General features: G+C 36.8%; 2 protein-coding genes across 6 annotated transcripts in view; one reads left to right on the top strand and one right to left on the bottom strand.

Annotated features, from left to right (window-relative positions):
* The window catches only part of Cep85l (centrosomal protein 85 like), a 115007-nt gene that overhangs the window by 60153 nt on the left and 30926 nt on the right, over nt 1-23928 (bottom strand). For 3 of the 5 annotated variants that reach the window (XM_050138052.1, XM_050138051.1, XM_050138054.1), the window contains exon 3: nt 21511-22298. In XM_050138052.1, the coding sequence (XP_049994009.1) occupies nt 21511-22298 (788 nt within the window). Of the gene's footprint in view, nt 1-21510; nt 22299-23329; nt 23492-23928 lie in introns of those variants that run through there. The other 2 variants (XM_050138053.1, XM_050138055.1) reach the window with 2 other exon arrangements.
* Pln (phospholamban) lies at nt 7777-19317 on the top strand. Its single transcript, XM_050138057.1, has 2 exons — nt 7777-7875; nt 16954-19317. The coding sequence occupies exon 2, from the start codon at nt 17059-17061 to the stop codon at nt 17215-17217; it is 159 nt and encodes a 52-aa protein (XP_049994014.1). The 5' UTR covers nt 7777-7875; nt 16954-17058; the 3' UTR covers nt 17218-19317.

The raw sequence follows: 23928 nt of genomic DNA on the forward strand, positions 1-23928 counted from the left end.
GAAAAGGGAAATAGAAGCAAAAAAAAAAAAAAAAGAAAACACAAACTGAGGGAACTCTGGCAATCCTGGGTAAGTGAACAAGTACTATAGATAAAAGCATCACCAACAGAATACAAGAGATGGAAAACAGAACAGGTGTGAAGATACTATAGAGGAAATAGATTTATCAATCACAGAAAATGTTAAATCTATAGAATTCCTAACATAAAGAATCCAGGATATCTGGGACACTATGAAAAGACCAAACCTAAGAATAATACAAATAGAAAAAAGAGAAGAATTACAGCTCCTTAAAGGCACAGAAAATATATTCAACAAAACCATAGGAGAAAAATTTCCCAAACTAAAGAAAACTATACCCATAAAGGTACAAGAAACTTACAGAACAGCAATACACTGGGCCAGAAAAAAAAAAAAACAACAACAACAACAACCTCACCACACAATAATCAAAATACTAAACCTACAGAATAAACAAAGAATATTAAGAGCTGCAAAAGAAAAAGGTCAAGTAACATATAGAAGTAGACCTCTCAGAATTACACCTGATTTTTTCAATAGAGAATCTAAAAAGCCAGAAGGGCCTGGACAGACTTACTGCAGATTCTAAAAGATCATGGACACCAGCCCAGACTACTACACCCAGCAAAACTTTCAATCACCATGAATAGAGAAAACAAGATATTTCATGACAAAGTTAAATCACTCAATATCCATCCATATCCAGACCTACAAAAGATACTAGAAGGAAAACTCCAACCCCCCCCCCAAAATCACAGGCAAAATCCAAAGAAGAGAAACAGATACAGACTCACAGACACACACACACACACAATGCCAACACCACCAGCACCACCACCACCAACAAAATAACAGGAATTAATAATCACAAGTCATTAATATCTCTGAATATCAATGAACTCAATTCACCAATTAAAAAGCACAGACTAACAGAATGGATAGAAAACAGAATTCATCCTTCTACTGTATACAAGAAATATACCTCAATCTCAATTACCTCAGAGTAAAGGGTTGGGAAAAGATTTTCCAATCAATAGGATCTAAGAAGCAAGCTGGTGTATCTATCCTAGTATCTAACAAAACAGACTTCAAACCAAAATTAAAATAGATTGAGAAGGATATTTCAAAGAAAAAAATCAACCACGATGACTGGGTGTGGCAAATCCTTCTGTTTATGTGTTGCTTTTTTATTGGTTAATGAATAAAGAAGCTGCTTTCGACCAATGGCTTAAAAGAATATAGCCAGGCAGGAAGAGATATATATAGAGAGAGTAGGCAGAGTCAAGGGAGATGCCATGTAGCCGGAGCAGACAGACACTGGAACTTTCCCCGGTAAACCACAGCCACATGGCGATACACAGACTAACAGAAATGGGTTAACCAAAGATATAAGAGCTAGCTAATAAAATGCTAGAGCTTATAGGCCAAGCAGTCATTTAAATAATATAGTTTCTGTGTCTCAATTCTACTTAGTACTAGTGAAAGCATGGTTATTAGGGGGAGAATCTACAACCACCAATTTACTAAACCCAATTTATTATTCCAAACAACAAGCTATAAATATTTGTCCTTACAGATACGTTTACTTCATCAACGAATCTTCCCTTTGCAACAGATGGTAACCACTACAGAAAACCACAACCAATCAACATGCAGAATTGTGGAACCTGTCCTAACAGACATATCTACAAAACACTTCCGCATCTGAGGCTCAGGGAACACTGCAGAATAGAGGGCAAAAAGGTGTGAAAACAGAGGATCAGGAAGTTTGCTGTGAGACTGTGTCTCCTGGTAACATAGAAACTATAGTTATGATGTCACACTAACATCACTGCTTAAACATAATCTGAACTAGGATGACATCAACAAGCATGCCAAACTGGCCAGGGAAAAGCCCATGAGGCCTCAACCCTACACAAAGAACTCTGGGCAACTGAGGAAAATAAAACTAATAAACCAAAATTCTGAGTAAGCATCTCTCTGAGTGAGGAGGTTGGGAAAACAAAGAAAGATGAAAAGGCCACATATAAGCTACTGTTAACACTAGTGCTTTGGGGTTTTGTGGGAGAACACCAATCTGTTTACCTGTAAGCTTTTGAGACAGTCTCCTTTTGAAGGCCAAGTTGGCCTCAAACTCAAGATTCTCCTCCCTGGGCCTTTTAAGTGCTGGAATTACAGACAGGCAAAAGCCATGCTTTTGTTCTAGGGTATTTCACAGGCATGCCTTTTGAAATTCACAAAAGTAAAATTTATATTCAAATAAAGCTAAATTTAAAAACTAAATAAAATATATATGTGCAAGTCAATGTTGTGAGTTTATAAAGTACCAAGACATGTTGCAAATCCTTTGAAGAAACAAAATAAAATCTTAATTTAAAAATAAAATACAATTCAGGAAGCACAGACTTACTTAGTATGGTCTTTTTTCACATTTACCCTCCAGACATACTTTCCTTTTAAAATAATGACAAAATATATTTTCTTGATTACTCTACTATCCTATGTATGTTAAATCATTTATGTACTTTCTCCCTGAAAGAACATTAAAGAGGATTTAAGAATTGCTCCTAATGGTTCTACAGGGTAATTCAAAATCACCTGATAATCTTTTCCAATGCTTACTATATTACTGTGTTCAACTCTTCACTATGTATTTAAGAATCAGCACAGGTCTGTAGTGCACAGAAAACTGACCTATAATGAATAAGTGGCGGCTGGGTACAGCTCCATACACCTGCAATACCAGAACTTCGGAGGCTGAGGGAAGAGAAGTTTGAGTTTGAAGGTAGCCTGGGATATATAAAAAGGCCTTATCCCCAAAATAAGTAAAGAAAAAAAGAATAAACAGCAGATAAAATGAGTTACTGAATAGGCTCTCAAAGAGCTTCTAATCTGTCTAGCAGATTAACATAGAGCAGATAGAAATGAACAGGGGAATGTAAAATGGCTTAGCAAAGGGCAGGGAAAGCTTCGCAGAAAGATAACCAAGGAAGCACTCTGACAGGACATTCTTGTGAAAAGTACCCTGGCTTAGAATAGAATAGTAACCTGTCCACAGGGTCACAGGAAGCTGCCCAGAGTCAAAGCACAAGACAGAGGAATGTGATAACAGACAAGACCAAGCTGAAATATTTGTTTTCAGCCTGCTGAAAAACTCAAAAGGGCTGTCCCAAGCACAGAAACTTCCCATCACAGGAATTCTGTATTTCATGTTCCAGGGACCTTTCTGATAAAGTGCTGAATCCTAATGCTCTGTTCTCAGCGTGTTTTTATATGGATAAAATAAACTATGTACAATTCTAAATATCTCTGTAGATAGTCCACACCTCAGCAGTACAACATAACATATAGTTGGTGGAGAATGACTTTTGATAGGGTTTGGAGTACACTGCCCCAAAACATGGCACCTTGGCACAAGAGAAAAAGCACCCACAGAAAAGCCACTTTCACCTTCCTCTTGCCTCAACCCTGAAGCAAACTGTGTAGTCTCAGAAAATCACCAAGTCTTCCCATCCTTACCTCACTAAAACAGATCATATGCTCTTCACTGGAGAGGTGGTCCTCCTACGCCCAAAGGAAAAAGACCACTATTACACTCGTTCAGATGCCATGGAATATTACATTTATCACTACTTTAATATTACTATAAATAATCTGCCTAGAGAAATTACATAGTGTGCCTGGCATGACAGTGCATACCTGCAGGATCAAGAGGCCTAGAGAAGGATGTAAACAGTCGAGCCTTGCTAAATTCTCTTTACTTTATTACTAGATCACCCCGCTATCTTCCCATTCACTGCCTACTTTTCCAGTGAACCTAACATAAAAAAGTAAGCTTACCTGTTTCTTTGGGCTATTTTCCTATAACGATTCCATGACATACAATACTTAGAAGTGTGTGCTTTTCTCTTTTTGTGTTAACAGCCTCACTCATGAACCTAGTGATGAGGGAGGTAAAGAAGCCTCTTTGCTCTCTTCCAAATAAAGTTATATTTCCAAAGAACGGTTCAGAAAGTGGAAAGGGGGTAACTTTACAGGGAAGAGACTGAAAAGCACTACACTTCTGCTAGGTGATCAAGGTTAACAACAGGGATCATTATGTCAGTTTAAAAGACCCTTGGTAAAGAATATAATGAAATGGATCTTGCCCCTTTGAGCTTAATACCAGAAAGGTATTAACCAAACTAAGCATGAGAGAAACACCAGACAATCAAGATTCAGGGAGATGCTATAAAATATCCATTATTCTTCAGAACTACCAGGATCATTTAAAAAGCAAATTTGAGGAAATTGTTAAAACCAAGTGAGCAGAAAAGAGATGTGATTATTAAATGTAGTTTTAAAGAGCGAGACATTGAGAAAAATTAAGTAATAACATTACTAAAGATACATGGAAGCATCTGCACAATTGTTGAGATAATCACAGATACTAATGGAGAATGCTAATGTGGAAAACTGGATGTAAAGTGTATAGAAACACTGTACTATCTCTGTCATAACTCTAGAAACTGAAAACTCTTCATTTAAAAGGTAGAACACATGGAAATGGGATCAGAAAAGTTACAATCAAATTATTGTTTGTTAAAGACAATTTTGTGACACAGTAATATAGGTTCTTTGTCAGTGCATTACATTTCTTAATTATATTTTGGACTTTTTTGACAGCGTTTACCGTGGCTCAGGCTAGCCTCCAGCACTACATAGTTGATGATGACCTTGAAACTCCCTACCCTCCTGCTTCTACCTCCCAAGTTCCAGGGTACAGGTACATATGTACCTCCAAGCCTGGCATATCTAATTATGGCAATTTCAAAACAGTGATAAATACAATATTTCAAAATAATCTCAAATTACCATAACAGGGTCCCCTTCCTACCTTTAGGGCTTAGTTCCAGATCCTAATTTGAATACCAAAATCTGCAAATGCTCAGGTCCTTATAAAACAGCACATATTAACACACACATTCCCATGTATACTGTAAATCATCTCTAAGTGGCTTATGTTAAATGTAGTAGGAATTGTATGTAAGTACTTATCAAACTATTATTTATGGAATAACGAAAGAGCGAGTGTGTGTACACTCAGAATGCAAGTTTGAATTACTTTCTATTTGCTATTGGCTGGATCCATGGATATAGAATCCAGACCCTGAAACTCAACCTTAAAGAAAGTATCTAACATTTCTACAGCAACAGCCAAATGCACTGCCAGCATTTCAGTAGTTTTGTGGTCTACAGTCCAAAATAAACAAACAGGGCTTTACTCTCTTTGCTCTTCCTACTATCAAGAGTTTTGTTCTTTACATTTTCTTAATGTCTGCCTTCTGAAAAAAATGAATAAACAAATTTCATTTAGAGTTTAGTAAAAACAACAACTGTTTTCTATAACATGTTCAAGGACTTGAGCTCTTCATGGCCATATAGTACCATTCTCTGAAGGCAAAAAGAACCTGAGTACTAACATGAAACGGATACTTGTCACAGAATACTGATAATCACTGTGTACACTTCTTGTTGCTAAACCGTTAGCCACAATACCATTCCACACATTTCTGAAAGTCATGTGCCCAAAACTGGATTCCAATGATACTGGGATTCCAAAGGAAGACTCACAAACACTTCTAAGAGTTTTTCCGGACTCAGGTCCAGAATTTTTGAGCAACACTCAATAACTGACCAATGTTTCTACTAAACAACCTGCTTACAGAACTTGTTAAAATGCAAATAATTCCTAAAATTCCAAAGGATTTATCATGAGTCGCACAGCTAACTCTCCAAAAGGGCAACCCTGAATGGTGCTCACTCTCATACACATCGACAGTAGAAGCTGGATTCCAGTTTTCAATTGTCAGAGCCCATAGTACCCTCCTAAGGTTTGTGTCTGCCATACATGCCTTTTGAATAAACTTGCAAACATGCAAAATAACTAGGACATATTTACTCTGTGGCAATTCCTTATTTTCTCCAACCAAGTATTATCATTCTGTTTTCCATAAGCTTCATGCCCAAACAAATGCATGTATCAGACAGACAAAGAAGACTTTGCAAAAACAGTCTTGAATAATTCATAATAATTCTTAAGAACTTATTTGATAATACATACTATTGTATGAAAGCTAAGTCCAAACTATGACTTTGCCCTAGAATATGCTAATTTCATCAGGAACTGTGATTTAACTCATCTTCATCTCAGGTCTCATCTGCTCTTTACCAGCTGTGTTATCTTTGATACGTTACTATAGGCCTCTGAGACCTCTCAGGTCTCACATCACTAGCAGTATTTACAACTGATAGCATGGTATTTTATCACATAAGAACAAAAAGAAAACAGTTGTAAAGCATTGAGGAAAGTGTCAAACACTGATCGGGAGTTCTTGCAACAACATAGTCTGCACTTTACTCTTATGTAGTAAATACTTTCCTAAATAATATTTATAGGTCTTTGATTAAAATATTTTTCATTGGTTTTAACTAACCTTTTAAATAACAGAAGATGTGTTCAAGAGAAGGATTTCATTTCTCTTTGCAAGAGGCCAAGATCATCTCCATTTAAGGACACAGGAGCAGCTACAGTCACACATTTCTGCTACCCACAGGAAAGATGAGGCTGAGTTTATGCTGCTACAAGCACTTTAAAAATTACAAATAGGTTCTCCAAAACTAAACAAATCTAAACTTCAGAATGTGCAAGTGTGCTGATTTACGTATATGCAATGTAAAAGCAATAAAGTGTATGAAGAGAAAGTAAGACAACGCTCAGCTCTGCCAAAGGACTCAGTCCTATCCAAAGATAGTACTGAACTAGGAGGGCGTCAATCTACCTTCTAAAAGGTTACTTACAGTTCAGACAAGAAAATGCTAGATTAGTTAAAAACCACTTTCAGAAATGCTCCAACACTTAAATTTCAACACTTGAGAACCCAGTCAATAATGCCTCATTATCATACAACTGACAGGAACCTACAGTCATTTCTTTCTAAAAAGCTACCCTTGGTACTATAACAGCTTATAAAAATCTATTATGTTTTTGTGGTGATATAATGTAGCTAAACAACAACAACAAAAAAAAGTAAGCACTTAAAGTTCTATTTTACTGTCTTTCTAGGGACAATACATACCTTTTGAAACATGTAATCATTCATAAAAACATTAAGTGCCTAACTGAAGAAAATACAATAAATTAAATACATTTGCCCTCCTCAGTATAAGAAAAATACTTTTACAAAATCCAAAACTGTTACTAACCTAGTTTCCTCATCCACATTCTCTCCCCTATACCTAGACAGATAAGAAGCACAAGTATAAAATAGGACAGGAAAAGGCATCAAACCTCGCCTAAGGATGTTCACTGCCCTGGAAGCTGCAGCCTAAAGCACAGCCATTCCATGACCACTACTGCTAAGTCCACACCACTGCTCTTGTGCTACTTGCATCCCATTGCAACGATTCAGTTCTTCTGCAGCACCAAGCAATACAGGATTATCTCTAAGTCAGAGGATGTAGACCCCATTAAGGAAAGCTATCTGCTGTAAAATTGTATCTTCAAGCTTACCTATTTTATTCTGTTAACTGCTACACACATTCTAAAATTAAAAACTAAAAGTGAAGCATAGTGTTAATGACCTTTCCAAAGCTAAAGTAAGATAAGGTCTAAGGTTAGGTTATGATAAGAACATAGCTAACCAATCATAACGTTAGAATTCCTATGTGACATCATAAGACCTCCCTAGAATACTTTTCCTCCTCCACCTACTGCAGCAGTTCCCATAAACCTGGGAACAGAAACCTCACAGCTAACCTCCCATAGACTTCACACACTTAATACTCGGCATTGTGATGATCACAGAAGCCAAGGTAAGACATGATATCACTGATTTTGGAAATTCTTACTTTCTGTAATCAAACTTAGTAAACTTTAAAAGAATTTTATCTTCCAAATTCCAATTCAAAATTAGATAATAAAAGAACCTGTTATGAATGACAAAATTCTTAAACCCAAAAAAATTAGGCAACTTTAAAAGAGTTATATTCTTCTTTAAATTTTGGTTATTAGTTATTTTGGTTTTTCAAATGTGAGCTTCTTACAATTGAAAATCCTCTCAACTATACTAGCGTACATGATGGTAGAGGTAAATTCATTTTCATGCTATAGAAATGGTTTCATTTGTTGTATGTTGCTCTGCTGAGACAATGCAGGACAGGGTCATTGACAGCCGTGGGACACCGTTTATTTATACCTCATAACTGTGGGACAAGCACACTGCTAGCACACTTACTCCGATGTTATCAGTATGGTTCTTAAGGTGACACAATCAGAGATTTTAAGAATAGATAATAGAACTCCTTTTTAAAATGCTCTTGGAAAATGCTACTTTCTAAAATGAGAGTCCAGTCAACTTCTAAACACTTCTAGAACTGCCACTTTCACAAAAAGAACAGCTTGCTTTAAGTTTGATACTGTACGAACAATTGTCACAATAAGATTTTTTAAAGTGACAAAAAAAAATTCAACACTTTAAAAAGGGGAGAAAATTTGATAAATGTATATTCATCTCACAATAGAATACACTCTTGTAAAGTTTTCATTCTCCAATATTTATAAATTTCCTGTTATAAATTTAGAAGTAACACAAGAAAAACCAAAATTCCCAGGAATGGAGATGCCACAAAAAAATTATCATTTGTTACAAATCTCAACTTACTAAATAAAATGTTTTCTCACCCTTAAATCTATTAGACCACATAGAAAATTATACCAATTTTTATTCCACTATTTATACTCATAACATACTTAAGTACCAAAATAAAACTTTATCAATTCCTGTAACAGTAACTATTGTTTATGACAAATGCAACTTTGGAGTCTCCTAGGCAGCACTCTTAACATGCAGAAACATTTCCAGTACGAGTCTCTAATGCTAGGAGCCTTAAACTGCCTTGCAATACTTCAGTACTCATAAAAAATACTTTTCCTTTGATAGTATACAAATGACACTTGGTGTTAAGTTTGGATTTGCACATTTCTGCATTTTTTACATTTTTATTTATCTATCATGTACGTGTGTGTGCATGTGTGAGAAAGAGATAGGGAAAGAGCAACCATGGCATGTGTATGGAGATCATCGGATCATTTCTCCTCTTCCACCCTATAGGTTCCAAAAATCAAACTTGTAGCATAAGGTTTGGCAGTAAATGCCTTTCTTGTCTTTACCCACTGCCCCTGCATTTTTACTTTAAAGAATATCAAATAGCATTCTCAAAGTTCAATGATGTGTATGAAAGTTTTTCAGTGGGAAGAGAAAATAGATAATGAGCTTTTTTCCAACAGAATTTTCGTACATCACACTTTGTTCCAAAAGTAGACAACTTCTAGAAAAAAAAACATTATCAAAGTATCTTTAGCATCATAAGAGGATGGTATAATTAATGACTATGATAAAAAATTTTCAGAGTATAAAGCTATAACACCAGATATGTTTGAATCATGCATTTCACAGCTTTACGGTGACACAGAGTATTTTGTTTATAAAGGCATATTCTTTAAAACCAAACACTAAAGAAGTCATATAAAAATCAAATGGAAGAAATACGAAAGAATACAAATTATGAAAGATAAACTTTTTAATATGAAGAAAGGAAATTTGCTTTTCCAAGGGGAGTTGCATCAACACCATTTCCTAAAACATATCAAAATTATTTTAATGGTATTTTGGTAGACATAAAGGAAAATCATTGCATTTGGATCATAGTATTAACAAATGTTTCTTAATCTCACCAATTTATTAAAACAATATCTGTATTAAAAATTCAAAGAGATTGAAATCTTAATGTATAGAATGCATTAAATAAATTATAAATTAAAGTGATTATGTAATTTAAATTATAAGTTAAAACATTGGAAATGATTAAAATATAGGTCACCCCTCTATAAAATGATAGTATAAACTTCATTATTCTAAATAAACATTTCCTAAGTGCACTTACACACAAATACTCTGATTATTTTTGTGTTTGGCCCTGTATCTCTTCATCACATTTAAAAAACATTCAAAAACGGTGAGCTGGTCAGGTTCACAGAGCTACATGTAAACAGAACTTGAGCAGGAAAAGCCATGTGCACATCCCATCCCTGATGAGCACGGTTAAAACAAATCATCATGCTAAGCAAGCAGGTACAGTGAAGAAAGTGAGGAATGCGAACGGTACTTTATAAGGACGAATGTAGAGGACACAAGCTTCTGTCACTTTCAAAGGTGCTCCATCAAGTGTGATGTCTTTACTACTCTGTATATTATTCTAGGTATCATTTTCAAAGCCAGGCATAAAAAATTACCAATGTCTTTAGTAATCAAACAATAAACTTCTAGTCAAAAAAGTTCAGAATAGTCACAGACATTAACATTCCGCAATCAAGTTAAAATCTTCAATTATTTAGCTTGCTCCATTGAAAAAAAAAATATGCCTCTAATCTATTTAGGCTTGTTACCTAAAACTCAGATTATTTTTTCCCATAACTTTGCACAAAAACTTCAAGGTTTTATTTCAGTCCCATATTCTATCCCTGTATTTCATCAATATCATTTCTCACTCACTCACTCTACCATTTAAAATCTACTTGAGGTCACTGCTTAAAGTTCCTGAGCAAAAGAATCTTGCTTTGTTATCTACATTAAGAAAATAATTTTTATCTAATGTTTGAATCCGCACATTGACCATACCAACAAAAATGAAACTTCAGATTTGGGAATCAAGAACATAACCCTTCTAAACTACAGCAGCATGAACTGATGAAACATAGTCTCTTCGGACTTTTCCAGAATGGTTTTCCAGAACAATTCTCAAGCATGCATTACCAAATAAACACAAAATAAAACCTGAACATCATTTTGAGTGAGGTAACCCAGACCCAGAAAGACAATTATCATATGCACTCACTCAGAAATGTTTTTAAACATAAAGCAAAGAAAACCCAGCCTACAAATCACAATCCCAGAGAACATAGACAACAATGAGGACCCTAAGAGAAACAAACATGGATCTAATCTACATGGGAAGTAGTAAAAGGCAGGTCTCCTGAGTAAATTGGGAGCATGGAGACCATGGGAGAGTCCTGGAGGGGAGGGGAGAGACAGGGAGAGGCAGAGAAAAATGTAGAGCTCAATAAAATCAATAAAAAGGAAAGGGAAGGGAAAGGAAGGGAATGGAAGGAAAGGAAGAAAAAAGAAAAGAAAAGAAAAGAAAAGAAAAGAAAAGAAAAGAAAAGAAAAGAAAAGAAGAAAAGGAAAGGAAAGGGAAGAAAAAAGAAAAAGAAAAGAAAAGAAAAGAAAAGAAAAGAAAAGAAAAGAAAAGAAAAGAAAAGAAAAGAAAAGAAAAGAGAAAAGCTGAGTGTAGCTGTGCCTCCCTCCCTCAGTAGAGCCACAGCTCACTGAGGACCTCTAGTGCTTTACAACATGTACTTCTCCAGGCCTTTCACAAAGAGTTGAGCGGCTGTATTTGCTAAGTGACATTCAATTTTTCTTAGTACTTGCCTAATGCTTTCTCCCCACACTCTCTTAAAAAAAAAAAAAAAAGAAAAAAGAAAAAAATTAAAAAAATACAGAATCTGAATCCTCAATATAAGGTTAAAAACACTTGCGTGGTGGCACACACTTGTAAATTCCAATTGAAGCAGGACTGTAGAATTCAAGACTAACCAGTGTGACACAAAGTTTAAGTAAGAGCAGTGTGGACTATACAGTCCAAAAATAGGACTATGTTAATAGACAAATACATGTATTTTTAACATCAACAAAAATAAACCTACAGACTAAACAGGCAGAGCCATGAGCCAATTTCAGAGGGAAGATCTCCATCCTGTTGTTCAATGACTCGTGTAAAGACAAATTTAAACAGGGTATTTCACTTTTTGTTTGTTTGTTTTGTGTTGTTTTTGGAGACAGGGTTTCTCTGTGTAACAGCCCTAGCTGTCCCGAAACTAGCTCTTGTAAACCAGGCTGGCCTTAAACTCACAGAGATCTGCCTACCTCTGCTTCCCAAGTGCTGGGATTAAAGGTATGCGCCACCACCACCTGGCCAACAGGATGGGTATTTCTTTATTGGGCCAATTTAGAAATCAAAGACTATTTTATTATTACCAATTTTTAGCAGAAGCATCTGAAAGATTCTCAGACACTTCCGTCTGCTCAACAAAGCTGGAGTGCTGCTGCCATAAAGGAACTTCCAACAGAATTCAGCAGTTTGCAATCTGGCAATCTTACTTTTACTACAGTGAACTTTCATAAACTAACAGGTTGATTGTAAATCTAATGATAATACTGTCCTAATTTAGTTTAACAAGTCAAAAATAAAAAAGGAACAAACCAACTTATGGCTTGTTTGTGAGATGATAATAAGTACCTGGAGGGGAAACACACACACACACACACACATAGAGAGAGAAATACATACATATCTCCAAATAATCTTAAAAAAGATAAACTCTGCTTATTCAAACTCAATCTATACAGAATTCTAATTGTCTAAATTAATCAAATGGGAAAAATACTAAATGGGGCTGCCAGACTGTAGTTTCTTAAAAGTATAATAAACAAGTAGACAAAAACAAGAAGACAGCAAAAGCCCAAAACAAACTTGAGGATTCTCAAGGATGTGACTTTGGCAGAAAGCCTACAATTCAGCAAGTTCTACAAGGCCTTCAAAGTGTTTACAGGAGGGATTACTACACATCATATACAAAGCTGTGAATGTGTCAATTACCTGTAAGTTATAAGACAGGCCACCAAATGATTTCCAAATCTACTGAGGTTTCCTTCTCACAAGAATACACCATAGCATTGAAGTTAAGGATTCCTATAAGATATGATATGTATGACTTCTACCCAAATAAGTTCTTAACAAAGTATATGATCTTTTTTTTTTTTTCCTTGAGATAGTGTCTCACTCACTATCTAGCCCTGGTTGGCCAGGTTAGCCTCACACTCACTGAGCTCCTCCCTACCTCTGCCTCTTCCCTCTGGAGTGCAAGAATTAAAGCATGCACCACCTCTATTGGAAATATGACAAAGGATCATGGTTGCCTGCGGTTTTCCTCTTTCCTCCTTCTAGTGAAAAATAATACTCTTTAGAACATAATTTATTAAGTTCCAATTTTAACTTCTTTAGAGAAAGCAAGAATGTCATACTAGCTCCCACTAAGAAAATCAATCTGTCCAAAAATTAGAACAGGTCCCATATACATAGAACACAACACCAGACACTTTTTTGCTTCTTCCATACAGTTCAAAGATATGATTTGGTAGTTCCCACAACCAAACACACATCTTTCTTATTTTCAGTATTCTGGTACTAAAAGCAGGATGATTAAATTTTAAATAAGTCCGTAAGTGAACAGGCTCCTTGTCCCTAGTAAACACCCAATAAACATATATGGCCTTTTAAAAAAGGATGTGGGAGGCTAATTTTACATCCTAACACAATTTATTCCTGAATATCCTAAAAGATGCTCTAAAAACATCAGCTAATGAACTCTTTTTCTATATTGCCCATCAAGTATTAGTTTATTAGAGTGTTGCTATAAGAAAGTTGAAAAGAGACTATGGAATCTCCAAACTTACAGAGTAGTGATCATGAGGAATAGAAACCTGACCCCTGTGTTACAAACTGCAACATCTGTAGTGAGATACATACAGATCCAAAATTAGGTCTGCAGTGTTCTTAACTCTCAGCTTTCCTATTCTCAACATATAAGAGGAAGCCCCATCATGGAGCAATGTAGCTTAATCATTACCGTATCAAAGCACTATAAAATAAACTGAGAAAAAAAACTAACATGCATACCATGGACATTTCCTCATTTCAATTTTAGCCAAGACTATAAACATGCTACAAATCATTTTGTAATTATGACAAGTTTTCAAGCTTGCCTAGAAACATTTAGTTTTTGATCTGGTCACTCTGTGTCCTTTATAGACAACTCTCTCATTTATTGAACAAAACCTTCAATAAAAAGTGGTGTAAGATGATGTCCTCAGTATATTAATCATGTTTTATTCCATTATAGATTTATTTTTTTGTGTGTGTACATGTGTGTAGGCACCTGTAGAAGCCGGGAGAGGATGTTTCATGCCCACATTATAGGTGGTTAAGAGTGACCTAACCTGAGTGCTGGGGAGCGAACCACATCCTGTGGAAGGGCAGCTAGTGCTCTTCACCATTGTCCCACCTCTCCAGCCCCTGAATGTTTTTAGTAGTTGACAGCACATCTCTTTGTATCTCACAAACACGAAATACCCACTTGAACAAAGCCTAACTCAGTTTAATGTCAAGTTAAACAAGAAACTATCAATTTAGGAAACACCTCCTCTAAGCCATATTTTCTTCATCTATAAATAGAAGAGACTTAAATATTAGTGATGATGAGTTTAATAGAAAATCCTATGACTTAAATTCATTAATATGACCATTACAGCGCTGAATTTTTTAACTACTTTCTAAAAATTTTAGTCATAAAATTCTTATTCAACTTTATGGATTTAATTAAATTATGCTAATTTTATGCACAAAATACAGAATGAACATATGCTTCCTTCACTCATATACTAGAAGCTCTAGTTGGGGACAATGACACATATACTGAAACTATAGCATAACCAGATTTCCTGATTTAGCGATACAAAATTCTATGGAAACGCGGCAAAGCAGATGATTCTGCTTACTGGCTGGAAAGGTCTTATTCAGAAGTAGTGTTTAAACTGAGCTTGAAGGATCAGTTTTGTGTAGCTGAGAATCGAAAGGTAAAAGGGGTAGATGTGGCCTTCCAGGAAGAAACAGAACACGTACAAAAGGCACAATCATGAAAAAGAGTACAGTGTTTATAGCAAGGGGCATTGCATGTGACTGAATCCCCAAGTGTCGGGCAGAATAGAGATGACTCCTGTATATGCTTTCTGATGAACTTCTGGAAGGCTCACTCCTTTCTCGTGTGTGTGTGTGTGTGTGTACATACATGTGCACATGTGTGTGTTGTGACAGTTTTACTTTGTACCTAGGTTGCCCTCAAATTTACAATCCTGTCGTGGCCTCATACATGCTAGAATTATAGGTATGAACCACTTCTTTTAATAACTACTGAAACATTATAAAAATATAGTAATTATCAATACTAATTTTTAATTTGCTCAAAACTATAGTTCATTATACATCTTCCTATAAAAGAACTTGTAAAATATACAGATTCTCCAACACTACAAATTCCTGAGACCTATAATAAACTAACAGAAGCACGTACTACTTGAGGATGCATTTTCTTTAAAAAGTTGCTTTATTCCTGCAGCATTTTATCTGGAGAATTCAAATAAAAGTAATTAAATATGCTAGGCTTGAGATCCTATCTTTTCAATGTGAAATTCTATAGATAATTCAGCCACCTGTGCTAGACAATCAGGAACATATGCTAGACAAACATAAGCTGTTACTAACTCTTGAGAACTCTTGAGATTTTGATATAAATTGACTCTGCGTGGCTCCTTATCACAGGCATACACATGAAAGACAGACACACACCAAATGAAAATCCAGTCTATTACACAATTCAAATCCTAACAGAGCCAAGTTGAAGATCTGAGAACTACAACATCTGACTGGCATATACCACAGAGTTTCTTTACAACATAAGCAGCAAACGCAAATCTTCCCCTTTCCCAATCTCTTTTCTCTTCTCCTCAGTACTAGTCTCAAGTATGGGGTCCATAGACTGAGGTGAGTTCAAGCAGTGCACAGAGCCTAGGGAGGAAATCCAACCTGCCAGCTAGAAATCTGTACTAACATCCTGCTACAAATGATGCAGCAACAGACTAGACACAGTTGTTTCCAGACAGTAAATTATTGCAAGATTAAAAATGTTCTGATAAAAAAAAAAATTAGCCCAGCATAGTAGTACAGGACAGTAATCCCTTCACTTAGTATGCAAAGACAAAAAGAAGCAGAATGGTGGCCTCCAGTTTGAGGTCAGACTGGCTATGTAGTAAATTCTGGGCCAATCAGGATTGCATAGCAACACCCTGTCTCTAAACAATAAATAAACAATAGTTTAATGAAAGAAAAATAATAATGTCAAAGTTTAAGTAGCTGATGTCTTCAGACAGTTCACTTAGTTTATTTTAAATCTGTATCTAATTTCCTATTAATATGCTTCATTTTGTTGTGTTTATTAACTGTCAAAGCTTTAGACCCTACATATTCTACAATGGTTTAGGAACTTTGAAAGATGGCCAAACAAAAGCCCACTCCAGGTAAGCAAGATTAGCTGAAAACTAGAACTGTCCATGGTAGTTTAGTACAATAATCATACTGTGCACTCTGAGCTTGTCAGTCTTTAGTACTCAGAAACATCGTGTTCAAGAGCTGAAAACATTCTAAAAGGGGTTGGATCTGGGAAGAGGAGTCAGGAGGAAGATGTGAATATGATCAAAATACATTGTATGATTCTATAACAGTATAAATCATAAAGGAGAATGGCAAGCAGCTATATCTGTTTTTAATTTCATATTTAACTACTTTCTCAGTGAACTATTTTATTTTGGACTAAAATTAAGATATAATTTATTATATGCTGTTTTATAAGATTGTCCTGAAACACTTATAATAATAAATATTCACATCAATTGTGTTTACAGAGAAGCAGATTTAAAGAAACAACAATATTTCATAAACCTAGTAATACCTGCCAAAAACTACAGTTCCTATAGCTCAAACAAGACAAATGAGACTGCAGTAACATACGAGCTATAGAAGCAGAGAGATCATGAAGACTGGAGACAGTTAATATTATAAAACACAGGGATGAGGGAGATCAATTTATGCAAAACTGTGCATCTCTATCCAGAGAATGGGTTTAGGTATGAACCTAATCCATTTACTATTTTTACATTCCAGGCCTCCTAAAAGAAGACAGCTCACATTTGCCTGCCTACTACCAGCTTTTTATCTTGCTCTTGACCACTCAGAACTTCAGTTTTCCTGCTATTGCCTTCCAGCATCATGGAGAAAGTCCAGTACCTCACTCGCTCTGCTATCAGGAGAGCCTCAACTATTGAAATGCCTCAGCAAGCACGGCAAAATCTCCAGAATCTTTTTATCAATTTCTGTCTCATCTTGATCTGTCTCCTGCTGATCTGCATCATTGTGATGCTTCTATGAAGTACGGCTGCCACCTCCAGATCTGTGACATGCCAGCTCAGCTTCAAACCTAGCACCTCCTCATGGGGGGAAATACAGCCTGCTCCCTGCCTAGAATGCCTTTGTGAAGGTCAAGATGAGGGGTGAAACTAACCCTTAGCCAATGTATTCATCTGGATCTTGTAAACAAACTTTACAGTGACTAAGTGTGCATAATGAAGCTGCCGATTTCCTCAAAATGGCTCATAAATTTCTTTCCTGATTATTTCTGACAATGAAGTATGAGTTTTCATTTTGAAACAGCACTGCCGAAAGTTCACTTTCTCCATCCAGCACTAGCTTTACTGCTAAGAAGCTCACTTTATAGCTCAGTCTTGGGGATAAATGAAATTTATACTGCATTGCCAACACTTTTTTTTTCTACAGGAACTAAGTATTCTTCAGGTCTTCACAAAGTAGAAAAACAATAATTTAAATGAAGTGTTCTTATTCAAAGTAGTTCACTGGTCCTCACATGTATGACTACTGTTATTATTATATTATACAGAAGTCTTGATAATTACTCTGTCAGAATAAATACCTTAAAATAAAGATCTTGTCATTTATCTATACACTAATATTTTAAGCTTATGAGAATCAAATATGAAAAAATCAAATTCTCATATAAATAAAATTCCTTATCATAAATTTTTCTCAAGGATTATGGAATTTACAATTAAGTTAAGCACAAATCTGCTCTCTTCAGGGATTGGTGATCAATAAGAACAAATATCTTACTATGTGGCTGTGATAATTACTAATAAAGCAAAATCTCACCTGAATTTGACACTGACATAGATATCCTTGGTTTTATAGGATTTCTCCTATTCCAATCAGATTTCCAATAACAAGAAAACATATTATTTCAAGCATTATAATTTTTTAAATTCTGAACCCTCTCTCTCCAAACACTTCCATTATACTTAAATGTGAACTTTTATTCTGTATAATCTGTATTAAGATTTAGCTGTCCTCCTCTATTGCCCAGAGAATTAGCATTTGCTTTACTAAGTTTAGTAGAGCTAGCAACACTATAATTCTTACTGAGTATGTTTTCAATATCCCTTTTTAAATTTTTAAATATCTTTCTTTCAATAACTACTAAAAGAATAGGAGCAGAAAACTATGTTGGAAAACATAGTCACCAAAACGTAGTAACTTAAATTGGCAAAATATAAAACTATTTAGACCTCTACTTTGTAATCTCCTAATTTTCAGCCCAATTCAAGATATGCTACCAATACAGCAATTACTAAGAAAGAGAAAATGCAATTAGACACACTTTCCACAAAGACTGTAAGGATATAAAGCATCAATATTCACTTTGGTTTTAGCAGGATGCTGATTCAAACTGAATGCGTGGTAGAAAAGGAGATGTTTGGGTTCAGAAGTTAAAAAGTTGTCAAAAGGAGTCCATGTTATAAAGGAAGGTTGGATAGGGGAGCAGGGAAGCACATATCTTAGTTAAGGGAGCCACCTTAGTGTTGGCAAGAGACTTGAACCTAGAGTGGCTCCCAGGAGCCCAAGGCGATGTCCCCAGTTAGTCCCTTGGGAAGCTGAGGATAGGGAACCTGAAATGACCCTATCCTATAGCAATACTGACGAATATCTTTCATATCACCATAGAACCTTCATCTGGTGATGGATGGAGATAGAGACAGAGACCCACACTGGAGCACTGGACTGAGCTCCCAAGGTCCCAATGAAGAGCAGATGGAGGGAGAACACGAGCAAGGATGTCAGGACCATGGGGGGTGCACCCACCCACTGAGACAGTGGGGCTGATCTATTGGGAGCTCACCAAGGCCAGCTGGACTGTGACTGAAAAAGCATGGGATAAAACTGGACTCTCTGATCATGGCGAACAATAAGGACTGATGAGAAGCCAAGGTCAATGGCAAGGGGTTTTGATCCTACTTCATGATCCGGCTTGGTGGGAGCCTAGCCAGTTTGAATGTTCACCTTCCTAGACATGGACGGAGGGGGGAGGTCCTTGGACTTTCCACAGGGCAGGGAACCATGACTGCTCTTTGGATTGGAGAGGGAGGGGGAGAGGAGTGGGGGAAGGGGGAGAAGAGTGGGGGGAGGGGGAGGGAAATGGGAGGCTGGGAGGAGGCGGAAACTTTTTTTTTCCTATTCTCAATAAAAAAAAAAAAGAAAAAAAAAAGGAGTCCATGTTAACGAGTTCTCTTCAGCAAGGGTTAAAGATTCCTATCACACACACACAAACACACACACACACACAAAGCATTAATGACATAATCATCTAAACCAGGGTTCTCAACCTTCCTAATGCTGTGACCCTTAACATGTTAAAAGTATTAGTTGTCAATACCTTGACTAATCAAACCACTTTATGATTCATATAGAAACAAAATTTCATCTTCCTTTTTAAACAACTGTAGACCAGGGAACATGAAAAATGTAATGTAAGAAACCGAACTCACTACTTAACTACCATGGAGCAGACCCACTGTGAGCGTAAGAGAATCTAATGGTCACTGCACGTAGACGGCCACATTCTCTACATCCCAATTGAAAACAAGGAATGCAGGGGGCACTTAGAAATTATGCATTCTCCCCTGACCAGAGTCAAGACCTTCACACAGTCCTACAGAATCAGTCTGGAGTATTACGGGTGGGGTATCGAAACACAGAGGAAGCAGCCAAGACTAGTGGTGCACAGAATGCACGGAGTTCTATATCCTAAAGCAAATGAAGGCAGATAACATTTCTTCAACCACAAATGAAAATTCTTCAGAATTATTGTCTCTGGGTGGTTTAGCAAGTGGTTCTCAACCTTCCTAATGCTGTGACCCTTTAATACAGTTTCTCATGTTATGGTAACCCACAACCATTAAAATTATTTTCATTGCTACCGCAACGAAATAGGAAGTAATTTTGCTACTGCCATGAATCTTAATGTAAATATGTGTTTTCTGATGGTCTTATGTGTAACATGGAGTTGTTCAAATTCCCTAAGGACTCACGTCCCAGGGGTTGAGAACCACTGCTCTAAAGCATATAGGAATGCTTCCCGTTAGTTGTGCTCTCTCTCCTCTACTGTGTTTTAGGAAGATTCAAAACTGAGTGTTTTTCTCATATGTAAAACATGTGCATCATATCAACACCTTTTTCCAAATCAAGAAATTTACTCATTAGCCTGTTATTCCACAGACTCAAAAGGGACTAATACATAATGTTTCTCTATATGCTGTATTATTATAAAGTGCTTCCTTTAAACTGATTCAACACATCTTGATGGTCAATTCATTTAACAATTGCAGCTGACTTAGAAGCTTAAATACAAAGAAACCATTACCAAAAATGGTACAAATAACTGGGTTCCATCTTCTCATTTTATAGAAGAAATTAAGGCCCAAATAAATTGTCAGGTCACAAGGCACTGGGTTCTGTTTACTGACAGTCATAGCAGCTAGAAATGAGCCCAGCCTAGAAGTCCGTCAATACATGAATGGGTAAGGACATATAGACAATGCAATTGTACTTGGTCATAAAGAAAACTGACATAAAAAAAAAAAGACATCTGCAAAACATGAATGAAACTTGAAATTACTACATCAAGCAAAGTACCCCAGACCCAGAAAGCTGAAAGCCAAATGCCACATGCTTTCTCTCATATTGTAACATCGGTTTCAGTTTCATAGATGTGAGAGAAGCTATGAAACTACAAAGGGCTAAGATGGAGAAAGAACAAAATAGAGGGTAGCAAAATATATGAGACATGAAAGCAAAAAGGGTCTTGTGGGAAGAGGCAGGCAACCAATAGGAGGGAACTGGGCCAGGGGTTAGGGGAGTACAGAATCAAGAAAAACAATGTATGAAAATCCCATAATAAAATCGACATTTTGTATGCAAGTTAAAGAAAAAAAAACTTATAAAGAAAAAATTCAGGTCCTAAATGTGATATAATCAGAAAAAAACCCAAGACTTATTTTTCCAAATCAATTTTCTATTATACCATGTCAGCTTCTGTTTTTGTTTTACATTTCTTTAGACAAAAAGCATTTTATTTTATGCATACTTAACAAATGAGAAAGTCAAGACCAACTTAAGAACAATGTTTACAGTTCTTATGTTAATTTATCTCAAATTTATTTTTCTTTATCAATACAGTATATAAAATTTATAGCACTTATGTTTTTTAACTTGTGAGAGATGGAGAAAGGAACTTGTGGTGTAGGCAGTCACATACTTACTGCAGTAAACTAAAGATCCACTGGAGGGAAGCAAACACTAGGTTTTGAGCCTTACCTGCATTGGTGCTTCACTTCCTTGATGAAACTCTTCTATTGGTGGCTGTTGCCAAGGAGCTAAGCTGTAAGAATCCTCTGTAGTTCTGCCTTCCAATGGATTTGTCCGTAACTGTTCTGTAAGCCACATCTGCGTCCTCACAGAAGGTTGAATGGGAACTCCACCTACTGCCTGCTGGCCAAGCATTGAATACTTTGGAGACTCAAAAGCCTCTGAACCTGTCACAATGGGCTTGCTCTCAGGTAAGGCACTGTAAGTCATGTCTAAGGTCTGTCTCCTGAAAGCAGAGGAGGCGGTTCTGATGTCCTCTTTGTTGTAGCTCTCAAATTTATACTTGCAATCCAGAGTTGATGACCGTGTTTTATTTATTTCCTTGTCTTCCAGCTTAAGCATCTCCATACTGTCATGTAAGCAACTAGGCCCAAAGGTCCTTACATGGTTTGGGAAAGCCTTGCCCTTCCCTGTCTTTTGCAGCTCATTCCTCAACTCATCTGTGTATACAATGCCACTCTGGTTGCAGTTATCCGGGGCAGTAAGTTTGGACAAAGATGACCATTTCCGTAGGGGCCTGAAGTCCTTCATGTCTAGTGAAGAGTCCTGCTCCTGTCTTCTGTGGTCTCCCAGTGTGTGCATGAGGCTTGTACTCCATTTAGAGCCATCTGATGCTAGAGATTCCCTGTGTTTGGAAATTGAAGCACTGGAGTTAGATGGCATCACATGGGCAGTGGGAAGAGTAACCAATGATCGACTAGGTTTAAAAGATAGTGTGCCACTTGACGTTGAGTGATCTGGAATGAGAAAAGATTGCCAAGTCAGTTTCAACTAACAGGTTAAAAACACAAGCTATAATGTAAAATGAAAGATGTCAAAGTAAAAATCTGAATGTGGCTTCCCAGTATTTATTTCTCAGTTTCCTTAAGATGAGGCAATTGCTAGGACTGTTATCCCTCTAAGGTTATCAGAAATAGTCAACATACTTTCAAACACCATCCCTACATCCATTTCTCTCCTCTGTTCCCCATCTGCTCCAGTGATCCCCTCCATAGTCATCTTCTACTGCTGTGCGATAATGATCTTGTACCCTGGGAAGATTTGTTACTTATTTGGTTTAATAAAGCGCTGGTTGGCCAGTAGCCAGGCAGAAAATATAGGTGAGGCGACCAGGCTAGAATTCTGGGAAGAGGAAAAGGTCAGTCTGTAATCGCCACTCAGAGGAAATAAGATGAAAATGCTGCACTGAGAAAAGGTACCAAGCCACGTGGCTAAACACAGATAAGAATTATGGATTAATTTAAGTTGTAAGATTTAGTTAATAAAAAGCCTAAGCTAATAGGCCAATCAGTTTATAATTAATATAAGCCTCTGTGTGTTTCTCTGGGACTGAACCTCTGTGGCACCAGGTGGGACAGAAACTTCCATCTACATTCTACTGCTGTGCCTACATTTGTTTACTCTTCATAAGCAGAGTTTCCTTAGAGTTGCTACAGGGTCCAGGGAAAGGGATAATTTACAGAGCACACACTAACTCTTCATCAGTGCTACCAACTGAAGAAAATGCTTCTCCCTCCCCTAATGGACCACTAACTGGCCACAGATCCTCAGAAAGCAGTGGGGTCTCATGAGACCTCGTCTATAGGGACAGAGCATGGGATGTCCATGGGTCCTTCTTATTTGCCCTATCCCCACATGACACAATGTTCACAGGCCCAATCTTGTTCAGGTCTTGTGCCAGTTATTGCAATTGCTATGAGATCAAGAGTGCAATGGGAATGTTATTCCGAGGAGTGTTCCAATTCACTCCTCAATGAAAGGCTCTTACATTCTTTCCACCCATCTTCTGCAATATTCCCTGATCCTTGAAGTGGGTGATGTAGAACTTCCATTACTGGCTGAGCAGATCCTGTTTCTCAGCAATTCGACCAGTTCTATGTCTCTGCAGTTATTGCTATACACTGCAAACAAAGGGAAACTTCTCTGACCAAAGCTGAAGTAGCACTTTCCTATGGGTACAAACACAACACTTAGAAATTTGATGGACACATCATGTCCACTTAGCAGGAAAATAGCAGTAACTTTCTCTCTAGGGCTTATGACACTCCTAACCAAAGGAATCTGACCAAGTTGGTGCTAGTAAATGTGGAATGGAAAAGGTCTAATCTGTGGTTCCCCCATTACTTACTTGCCACTATTGGATCCATGGGCGCCTTTTGCCTGGCCAGCTAGTAGTGTCGTATGGTGGAATATCAGTTTAAGATGTGTTACATTCATTTATGCTATAAAATACTTGTTTAATGATGCAAAGATGTATTGTATTCTTTTATGTCGCATCTCTAAAGCTGTGTTACCTTGACCGACTAAAACACCTGATTGGCAAAAAAAAAAAAATGTGCTGTACAGTCAATAATTAGGCAGGTGGGG

This window comes from Alexandromys fortis, unplaced genomic scaffold (genome assembly GCF_014885135.2).
Source record: "Alexandromys fortis isolate MF-2015 unplaced genomic scaffold, M_Fortis_MF-2015_v1.1 scaffold_14, whole genome shotgun sequence".
Classification (NCBI taxonomy): Eukaryota; Metazoa; Chordata; class Mammalia; order Rodentia; family Cricetidae; genus Alexandromys; species Alexandromys fortis.

Excerpts from the sequence above, each read along its gene's own strand:
- Pln (XM_050138057.1), top strand. The coding sequence starts at position 17,059 with ATGGAGAAAGTCCAGTACCTCACTCGCTCTGCTATCAGGAGAGCCTCA.